The following is an 11,151-nucleotide window of genomic DNA, read 5'->3' as shown; positions in this document are numbered from 1 at the left end:
TATATATATATAGTTAACAAATAGATACATGTGAAAATTCGAGCACTTGATGATTGATGTTGTTGTGTCATCTGACTTTGTGCATAATGAACATTAGTAGATTAGTTTCTAGAAACTAGAACATTTGTAGTATTGCAAAATCTTACTGATATCATCATTAGTGAGGAATACCTTGAAGGAAATCCCTGTTCGCACGTGAGATTAGGAAAGTTGAACTCCGGTGAGGTGAGGTGTGGGAACTGGAACCTTTTTGTAAAATAGTTTGAGCATTAGAAATGTGCAATGTGTATCTGTAGTGGCCAATCAGCTTTTAGATAATGTATGACAGTAAATTACCATTTGATTATTTGATAGCATGTTAATACATGTTGATTGTGCCTTCTTGATTACACTTTTTATTTCCTTAATTTCTGAGGGTACTTATCTGGTAAAGTTGCATATGTTATATGGCCAAATGTTTGTGGACACCTTATGCCCTATTCACGCGTGGCTTTAGGCTGCTGCTGGAGATTCCTGTGGCAGGAACTTATGGCAGGAATCGCAGATACATCTGTACAGATTCAGCTGCTGTGCCCATTTAGGTTAATGACAGGCTGACAGCGGCCACATCTGTCAACGGTAGACTGCATGTAATGGTACGGGATAAATGACTGTTCCCGGACGCACATAGATTGTGTCTAGGGACAATCCTCTATACCGAACGGCAGGAAATCGTTACATATACAATTGCATGCAGACTGTCACTGACAGATGCTGCCACTGTCACCCTGTCAGCAACTTGAATGGGCACAGTGGCCGCATTTGTACAGACACACCTGGGATTCCTGTCACAAGAATCCCCAGCTTAAAGCCTCATGTGAATAGGACCTTACAGACGAACCTATATGAGATATTTTGACATATTATTCCAAAAAATAAACACTTCCTCCCCTTCCCTTTGTGGTTATAACCCCTTCCACTCATATAGGAAATCTTTTCAAAATATTTTGGAGGGTTGCCGAAGGCAGCCGAGTGAATAACCCACCCAAAGTGAATTGAGCCGAACACTGTTCAGCTATTCACTTCAGGCTTGTACAGCTGATTTCAGCCATACAGCAGCTTGCTTTGGCTGGCTTCGGTTCAGCTGATCATGCTCAGCATGCTGAGCCAAAGTGCAGAAGGAGTTCGACTCAGCCGATCCAACATCTGGATAGGCTGAGCCGAACCTCCGGCAGGGTACTCGCTGCCATTCGGCCTATTCTCATAGGGACTGAACAGCAGTGAGTGAATAGCCGAACGTCCGACTCCGCCAAGTTGTCATTGTTTAATGACAGTTCAGCGTCCCCAGGTAACCTGTGGACACTGATCTGTCATTGCAACTGGGCAGAGCCAACCGTGAGATCACGATTGGCTCTGCCCAGCTATCAATCGGAAGGCTTTCCCCGCTTCGGGTTTCACTTGGGCTCAGTTGAGCCGAAGCATATGCCTTCGGCTCGGCCAGCTTCGGGAGCTGTACTGGCTATATAGCGAATAGCCCGTACAGCAGCCCTCCGGTTCTACTAAACCTAAGGGCTCCGGCGGCCGAAGCTAGCCGAAGGATCAGCCGCAGCCACAGCTGATCCTTCTGCTAGGTTTGTGAATAACTCTCTTGGTGATTGTGGTCAGAGCTTTGTGCAACCCACTCACGTTTCTCCACTACAAACTCATCACACAATGTCTTTATGGGCTTGTCTTTGTGTGCAGGGACACAGTCATGCTGCAACAGAGAAGGGCCTGTCTTATATTTGTATGCTGCAGCAAAAACCATGCCCTTCACCTGAGTCTAATAATTTAGAGGAGTGTCCACATACTTTTGGCCATATAGTGTAGTTGTCAGCTTTTCACTAATGCAAGCCTTGTGTCCTTAATATCTTTTTAGGTAATGAGGTAATGAAACAGAAGGGGTATTACATCCCTAGATTTCCCTGTAAACCTTTTACTGCTCTGTGTTGTTTCTTTTTCAGAGCTCCTATAACGTGTGTGCAGACCACTTGTTAGTGTCAAAACATAGCCTCATTTATCTCTAATGATAGAGCTTGTAGATGCTAATATACTTGTCTGAGCTATTTTCATCAAGCAATTCTGGCTATGTATCCCCTTGGCAACGTGTGTGCAGAGTTTACAACTCGAAGCAGCATATTGGCATCAGCTATGCAGTCCACTGAAACAGCTGCTGTGCAGTTGAGATGCTTTAACATGCCACTGCACATGGCTGAGTTGTGCAAATAGTTAATGCTAAATAACTTGGCATATGCTGTCTGTCTTGTTTTAGTAAATAGGACAGGCAGGAGAAATATATCGCTTTAATGGATATCATATAGAAACTTCCACAGCTGTGAAAGGCTCTTGCATGCTGAACTTAGAACTTGCATTCTACATTACCTAGATAACTTGCTTATTTTGCACTCTACCTGCTATTGACTAGCCGACCTGGTTCCTTAATATAATTAATCTATAGTTTGAAGTTGCATGAATTGGGGTTGATCTGAGGTATGAAGGGTCAGGAATTGGGACTGATCTGAGATGTGAAGGTTGAGGAGAGAGCTGATCTTCAATTGGAAGTTGCAAGAATTGGGGCTCATCTGAGATACAGGAATTGGGGCTGATCTGAGTTGTGAAGATGCAGATATTGGGACTGATTTGAGGTTGAAGTTGCAGGAGTTTTTTTTTTTTTAATGAAACATATACAGGTGAAACTCGAATAATTAGAATATCGTGCAAAGTTCATTTATTTCACTAATGCAACTTAAAAGGTGAAACTAATATATGAGATAGACTCATTACATGCAAAGCAAGATAATTCAAGCCGTGATTTGTCATAATTGTGATGATTATGGCTTACAGCTCATGAAAACCCCAAGAACCCCAAATCCACAACCTCAAAAAAGTAGATTATTGCATGCAATCAATAGAACAATATCGGACCTCTGAAAAGTACAAGCATGCATATGTACTCAGTACTTGGTTTGGGCTCCTTTTGCAGCACTTACTGCAATTACTTTTGCACGATATTCTAATTATTCGAGTTTCACCTGTATGTACTAAGATGTTTTTTATATGATTACTGTAACAGTGAACAGATATGTGCTTTATACTTATGTATAACTGAGTTCAATAAACCATGTTTAAATAAAAATGTGTCAAACACGCACTCATGCCTGCAAATGCAAAAGGTCCTTGAACCAATTATTTACATGCATCGAATATTTTTGTACATCATCTTTTAGTGACCTGCATATTCCCCTAAAACTACTTATTTAATTGTGGTTGTAAACACTGGATGGGAGCCCATAAAATGTTGCACAAGTCTGGTGACTTGATCACATCCCATTATAAAGGGCAATAGCTGCAATTCAAAGCTGCATAAGCCATAACGGAAAGCTGCAACAGAGGTGGCCAGACTGTTGGTTGTTGAATATATTTGCGTAATTGATATTCCCTCTCCCCTTCTTTCCTGATCTTCACAATTCTTCACAATCACCAGGACAAATTGTGTTTTCACAGAAAACAGAAGAAACCAGACATGGGTACTAAACCTTCCTAACCTTATCCAAAACTAGAAAAATGTCTTGGCTAGAATTCCACCAAAAACTTAAAGTATCCACTCATTCAGTTCTAGTTGTCTAACATTGTCCAAAGGAGAATGAGTCCTAGGGCTTGTTCACGCCAAATCCGGACCAGATCTGCATGAGTTTCTGCATATGCAGTGCAGTACATTTTGACATGTTTTTGTCACATTCCGGTCCGGTTTTTGTTTTTTTCTTTTTAGCCTAAAATGGGCTTTCAGGTGTAGTCCAGTGCGTTCCAGGGCGTTTGCATGCATTTTGGTGGGTTCCAGAGCAGGAAAAATAGGGCATGCTGCAGTTTTTCCACATGCTCTGGAATTAGAATACAGTGGATGCATTGTTTGATGCGTTCTGTAACTACTCTGCTCTACTCTGTATCTGCTCCGCACTTGGTGTGTACAAGCCCTGAAAGTATATCTGAAGCTAAAACTTAAAAACCTGTTTTTGGATCAAGTAGTAAAGTGTTAAATCCCTGAGGTTTGTATTGCTGTCTGGGTCTGCTAGGGACAATCACCCTCTCTATTTGTTTTTGGTGACAATTGTTCCCGGGACAAATAGTGATGGGAAATCCAACATTTTACAGGTACACTGGGGAAGTCTTTCATTGGAGACGCCTGTTCCTGGAATGACAGCCTAAGAAAAAAATACACTCACTTTGAGAGATTTTTTTCTCAGGTGATGATGTTTGTACAAAACAGGAAGTGAAGGGGAATGGGACAGTGACAAAAAAAAAACTGACAGGGGTTTTACACATTTTCTTCACCACCCAAAACCAAAAAAACCTTAGATACTCATGACAAACTATGAGTATAAAACCATTAGCTTAAAGGCTAATTCAACCTTTAATACCATGTTTCATGTTACTTAGGGTTTAATATGGAACATGATGCCATTCTGTAGCCCCCCCACTGACAAACCGCACCCCACACCCACAATCACACATTTACCTGAATTGCAGGGTGCTTCTCCCTGCAGGCTTCTGTATTTTATTTTATTTATTTGGCACAGCTGTGCTTGCCTCTTTCCCCAACATTAATTTCCATTTACAAGATCTGTGGTAAAAAAAACTTTGGCAGAGGGACACTAGTTCTCAATGGAGTACATGTGTGGTGACATCACTACACTTGTAGTTCATTGTTCACTTCCTCCAACTCCATAGCCAAAGGATCCATACCTCCATATAGACGTATTGTTGGGGGAACAGTCTCCTGGAGCCTGTGCATTGCATCGGCAATTCACTCATCACGGTTGCAGTAACCCAAGCTCCAATGCAAAAAAATGAATAAATGCACAATGGCTCTCAATATATTCATGATCAACTCAAAAATAAGGTTGAATGTTACACCTTGTTAGATGGCAATAGTTTACGAGATCTGTACTTTCTAGAGAAGTTTCGGGGTCATGGATGTTTTGTATTGCAGTAAGAGGCTTTCTAGACCCGGTGGACACCACATTACGTCACATTGTTACATTATGAGAACAGTATACGAAGTGTTTGAGATCATGGGAGCTACTTTATAAAAGCTGGAGGAAAAAAACTTTTTTTTTTTTTTTTTCACATCACAAAGATGAATCTTTGTTACTGTAGACAAAAGAGTCACTTTTCTACATCCTTCATAAACCACCCCTTAGGTTTCAAAAGCTTTACACAATAATGTTTAAATAATAAAGCTTTCTTTGATCTGTTTTTGTATATATCAATGGAAAACGGACTCTCTTGTGAACAAGGCCTAGTAAAAGTATTGCTTTTGTTTTTTCAGGAACTGGCAGAAATGAAACAGGCCTTAGTTAGCCTTCATAATAAGCGTCAAGTGGAAGTTGTGCCACGTTCTAAAGCACATGAGCGGAAACTGGCGGCTAAACTGAAATCCGGATCTCCAGAGCAACCTCGCCAGGAAGACAATGTCTATCTACCTCAGCCTACTTTGTTTGTAAGCGTTTCATCCCTGTCTTTAATGCTGTTTGTAGTTAATCGTAAACTGCCATTTGTTACAGGTGACAGTTTTTATAACAGCCATAAAATTGTGGATTGTGAATTCTCTGTTTATCTGCAATTTTTATGGCTTCATTTGAAGTTTTAATTTCCACTGTGCCTGACACTTGTGTTTGCTGTTTTTTTCATGTTGACATTGATGTTGGTTGTTTCAAAGTTAAGTGTCTATTAACCCATAGGGGATAGTTAGTAACCATTTCTGAAATACTGTTACTTAGACTACTTAAGTAAAGAGCGAGACAACAAGAAGTGCATGTTATATGCAAAACATTGACTTTTTTGGTAACCTTCTGAAAATGCTAGTTGCCTTGCTGTTTTTCTCACCATCTGCCTTCAGTACTTTCTGAGTCTTTTCCTAGAACATGTAGGAATATCAGATAGGTTGATCCTTAGCTGCATAATTGTTCGGGGTTTCTGCTACTAACTATTCAAGCAAGAGGATGAAAAGAATAGCAATTGCAGAATAAGAAGTCTGCAAGGGCAGCCTCTTTGTTTGTATTGTGTAAATCTTCCTTAAAGGCAAAACTTATGACAAATACCTAAGTACACAGTTAAGTACAGTATATGCTTACCAATTTATTGGCCAAAGGATTTGTAATTCTTTTGGTTTACACACATGAGTTCGGCCAGATGTTGTCATGGAGCTTGGTAGTTCCTCTGCGTTGCCTGTGGCAACAGCCAACAACATAAAGGATGGGTGCTTGAACAATGCAAGTTGTCAGACCAGCAGAGCCAGCAGGTGGCCAGATGTAGCACCAGTGTGAGAAGCAGAAATGTAGTCAGGCAGGCTAGTGGTCCAGGGAGACGGAAGGGTCATTTATAATAGAGGCCAAGGTCAGAATGTAGTAGTGAAGCTGCTGCAGGCACTGGGTGGAGGTTCAGAGTTCTCTATATAGATTATGAAGCTGAAGTGTCAACTGGTGTGTGGCCTTGCTGTAATGCATAGCAGTGACCGCCAAATGGAGATGGCTCAGGCCAAGTTGTTACACTTGTTTAACATTTCAGCTTCCTATATCACCTCTCTACCTGCAGCATACTCACTGGCCAGTGAATTAGCATCATCACCTATGTCCAGTGGTGACCAAGGAAGAAAAAAAACAGGGCCAGGAGGTAGCAGAATGGGCATACTGACTAGCAGTTTGATTCAAGAATGGCTGGTTTATAAAAATATATGTATTGCTCATATCAGTCTGGTGTAGGAATAGCTTTTACCTATTCCCTAGGTTGTATAACTGAATGAAAAACAGAAAAGGGTGCCTCTCCCTTGTGTAATATCATCTATTAAAGAAAATAAAAAATGGATAATTGTACTCACAAACATGATGAGGACAACACCAATCCAGCCCTCCAAGATCTTTCCTGCAGAACTCCATTGGACAGCATAACCAAACAGAGTAGTCCACTGGACTCGCCAGTGATGCAATTCAGCGCTTACTCATTTCAGGGGCGAGCCCCCTTCATCAGGGCTCTGAGTACCATTATCCATTTGTAATTTTCTTTAATAATTTATATTACACAAGGAGGAGGCACCTTTTACTGCTTTTTGGTTTTCATATGTGCTTCAAGACCCCCCAGTTGAAGTTGAGAGGGCTGCCCCCAAGTGGAGTTTGGATTTAGGATACAATAGTGTGGTGACATCAGCGCCGGTTTTATGTGTTTGTTTGGTTTGCGGATGTATAACTAAATATTTTACTTATCCCTGTATACACTGCTGAAGTATCCACTCTTCTCATTAGGGCGTATTGTACCTTTGCAGATAGCCATGCTGATTGGCTACAACACTTATCAGCTGACAGTGGAATGTTGCATAAATACAACATCCTGTGCGTCTTCAGCTCCCATGTAGTAACAATCCAAATTGGTTTTCAGTTGGACACAATTCTCAGATAAAAGTCTGTACAGGTGCAATGGAACATGACTGATAATGAATACCTTTTACAGCTTATTGTATGACTCATCTGCCTTGCAAAATCAAATGCCTAATAAATGCCAGCAGGTTGGTGTTATATTTCAACAAGGCGCAGGAAGAAGTCTGAAAAAATGAATATGTTTTGTTTATAACCTGATCAGCAATAAGCCAATATGCCATGGCACTAAGGCATTTTTAACTTTTAAGGAGGGTTAATTATATTTTTCAACAGTGTGGGAAGTGCTATTCTTCTCTCTGTAGTTTGTTGCTGCATCTCTCTATCTTTCACACACAGCCTGTAGGTCTTAGGTTGGAATTTTAAAATGGAGTTTGGCCCTCAGCTTATTAGATGCAAGATTCCCTACCATATTCTGTGGGAAAGAACTTTTATGTAGTACATGCACTACTTTTTTTCCACCGCAACACAACTGCCATATTGAGGATCCGACCAATGCGCTGTGCCACCAGGAGGTGTGTTGAGGTGCAATTCAAATGGCAGTGCACCTAGTACAAGGTACCACATACTAGGTGCACTGTGTAATAGCATGCACTAAACTCAATACTATGGTATAAAAGAGCCCTTAGTAATCCTGGCAAAACATAGTAATGACTGCCGCCCTAGCCTAAATAAGGCTGAGCATCTCTGCAATAGCGTGTTGTCCTAGAGAAAGAAATGTTAGCCTCCAATTTTTTATATCATTTGCACTGTTGCTTTTAACAATGAATGTGTATTTTAGTATTTATGATTGCACAGATTGTCTCCTTCTGCAGCTAGGCCAAATACCTGGACATTGGTCCTTGGCTTGAACCAGTAGCTCTTTAAGAATCATTATATAATAATCTGTATTGTATAAATCACATTTCAGAAATATGCACAAAATGTATGACTTTTCTGTGTCTTATTTTTGCAGACAAAAAAGGAAGCCCCAGAGTGGTACAAACGGCTGAAGAAGACAACATAGAAGATATCTATCTGTCTGTTGAATTCATTTTGGGGAGTTTTTAATTATTTAATCATGCAAAAAAAAAAATATTTTTTTACTTGTGTTTGTTATAAATAGTTTTGGCAGTGTGCAATAAACAAAATACTATTGTCAACATGTATGTGTAATTACAGTACTTTGGAAGAAATACTTTTAATACGTTTTATTAAGTAGTACATCAGAATTGCATTACACAGTTCTCTGGTAGGGAGATTGTGTTAAGCTGACTAATTAGGTTCGGCCTGTACTCTATAGGCAGGGATTGACAGTGTGATGTTTAAAGTGACATTAAACCCTCAGATTTTTTAACATAAAACAATACTGTAATGTGTGCCTTACTGTAATCCAAGGTAGCTTCCCTTCTCTTTGCTGCTCTTCCTTTTAAATCTGTATCTGTTGTCATGCTGGGCAGAACTTCTGTTTTGCAGCAGACTGCCTTGTCTCAGGAATGGATACACGGTGTCTTTGTATAGGCTTGTAACCTGAGCCAGCACTACAGGAAGAGGCCCTGAGCTGAAAAGGGAAGTTCTCCCCAAGCATGAGAAGACATGAGGATTTAAAAGGAAGAGCAGCAAAGAGAAGGGAAGCAACCATGGATTACAGTAAGGCACACATTACAGTATTGGTTTATGTTACAAAATCTGAGGGTTTAATGTCACTTTAATACAAAAAGGATTCTTGTCGTTGTGAAATATTTTTTTGTGGGGGAAAAAGATGTTCTGGGCTCCTTCCCAAATCACATAACCGGGGCTGCAACTTTGGTCATCTGGTCAAAGAATCAGAACTGAGGCAGAGCCACTGATTGTCATAGAGGTTTGGGGAAGTTACAGTATATTTTGGGCAAAGACAACATGAGCAATACCATAGCACTATAGATACGGTCTACTGCCACAGGGAGCCAAGAAATCCACATACTGTACAAGCACTTGGTGTACAGGTATACACAGAACATCTATCAGGCAGATTAGGCACCTGAAAAAAGACTCTGGTGGGTATTCAGCTTGTGTATTGAAAGACTGATACAGGAATTCATATAACAAACTCATGTATGCCGTCATCTACAACTGCTTTAGTTGCCATCTACAAGTTGCTTAGGATGTAAATGTCAGGATTAGTCAGAATTATGCTATCTGCATGTATGGGTAAGTTTGCGTCTCAGAAAATGCAAGAGAACCTGCAATGTATAAAAAGGCAAAACAGAGTTTTAGTTTTGGATAGAGTGGGGAAGGAAGAAGGAATCTCCCCAGTGGACAAAATTGAAGCGAGGTCATATTGACGGGCAACTAGTATTTTCAGGAGGAGGTTAGCAATGGCAGCCTTCATGTTTGTTTAATGATGTCCCTACTGCAGACCTTTTTATGCAATAATTCTAGCAAAAGCAGAAAAATGCCTTATATACAGGGCTTTTATTCTGGGGTTTTTTGCAGTACATTCACCTTTGGATTTCTTATCCATGCCAAAAAGCGAGTAGGCATGGCCAGGGCACTCTATAGAGTAGTGGGCGGGCTATACATGGGGAGATGCTGAGTGCGGTCACTTCTCATTGGATGGAAGCTGGGGGCATGTACATTGCTCGACACTGTGTCACCCCCTCTACCCGGTACAATCAGTCACCATGACGGAAAGAGCGACTCCGGTGTTGCTGAGCTCGGTGACCTGCGTGGTACAGCTCAGCCTGGGCTATGTACTGGCACAGTGCCAGGGAAGAGGTGCTATGCCACTGACAGATGGGTGCTGTTCTGGCTCTTCTATGACATCATTAACACTGGTAGTTGATAGACTGCGTACCAAACATTGCTACAATGTATATACAGTGTGTGCTCCTCACAGAGCAGATATCACCGTGTTTACTAAGTAATGAGACAGTGGTCAGCGACCCGCACTCACATCATATAGCCAGGTGACTATACTGGGATTATACCTGGTGACTATAGTGAGATCATACAGAGTGAATATTGGATTATACAGGGTGTATATTGGAGCAAGTTTACAGACACGTGCCAGAAGACAAGCGGCATCACCCCGTACAGGGTGATGGTGCTTGTCTTCTGGAGCCGTTTACCACCAAAAACATGTCTGCCGACTATCAACCTCATTCCTGGCAGCCATCATCTTCCACATGCTCAGTGCGTACCTTCTACCACAACCAAAATGGCTGCCGGCATTGAGGTTTATTGTCGGTGGCCATCTTGGTTGTGGCGCCAGGGATGTGCATGCGCCGTGCATCCCTGCCCACAACAAAGATTACCCCCACTTGCATTTTATGGGCAAAAAGTTGGCGTGAGTGCCAGAAAAATAGCACTGCTTATATATGATGGTTTGCAATAAGATGTACTTTACAACTTTAATATCCATAATATGAACAAAGGTGCATTTTTCAGGTTTTGAATCTGTAAGAAAGTTCAAATCAAAATAGAAGTCTAAAGAGTTTTTTTTAAGACGTAAAGGTAATACAAATGCATTAATTAGCTAACACATCAGGTAGGAGTTTGGATTACCCACTGAGCATTGTTGTTACAATAAACCACTAAGATGATAGGAAAGTTTGTCCCTCAAAACGCTCTGAATTTTTAGGGAAGTCACGGAGAGGCCAACAATATTGCACCTATACAGTTCATTAGCTAAGACTAGTGTTAAAGTGAACCTTTGCACAGATCATGCACACTAAAACAAGTCCTCATT

General features: G+C 41.0%; 1 protein-coding gene across 1 annotated transcript in view; it reads left to right on the top strand.

The window, feature by feature from the left end:
• Positions 1-8,499, top strand: part of PIBF1 (progesterone immunomodulatory binding factor 1) — a 134,115-nt gene extending 125,616 nt beyond the window's left edge. Inside the window, exons 17-18 of the mRNA XM_018568431.1 lie at positions 5,345-5,515; positions 8,398-8,499. Of these exons, the coding sequence (XP_018423933.1) occupies positions 5,345-5,515; positions 8,398-8,448 (222 nt within the window). The 3' untranslated portion in view covers positions 8,449-8,499. The remainder of the gene's footprint in view (positions 1-5,344; positions 5,516-8,397) is intronic.
• The last annotated feature ends 2,652 nt before the right edge of the window (positions 8,500-11,151 follow it).

The sequence above is a fragment of the Nanorana parkeri genome, unplaced genomic scaffold (genome assembly GCF_000935625.1).
Source record: "Nanorana parkeri isolate BGI_ZX_2015 unplaced genomic scaffold, ASM93562v1 scaffold1186, whole genome shotgun sequence".
Lineage (NCBI taxonomy): Eukaryota > Metazoa > Chordata > Amphibia > Anura > Dicroglossidae > Nanorana > Nanorana parkeri.
Note: the sequence above shows the minus strand (reverse complement) of the source record. Positions and strands in the feature narration are given on the sequence as shown.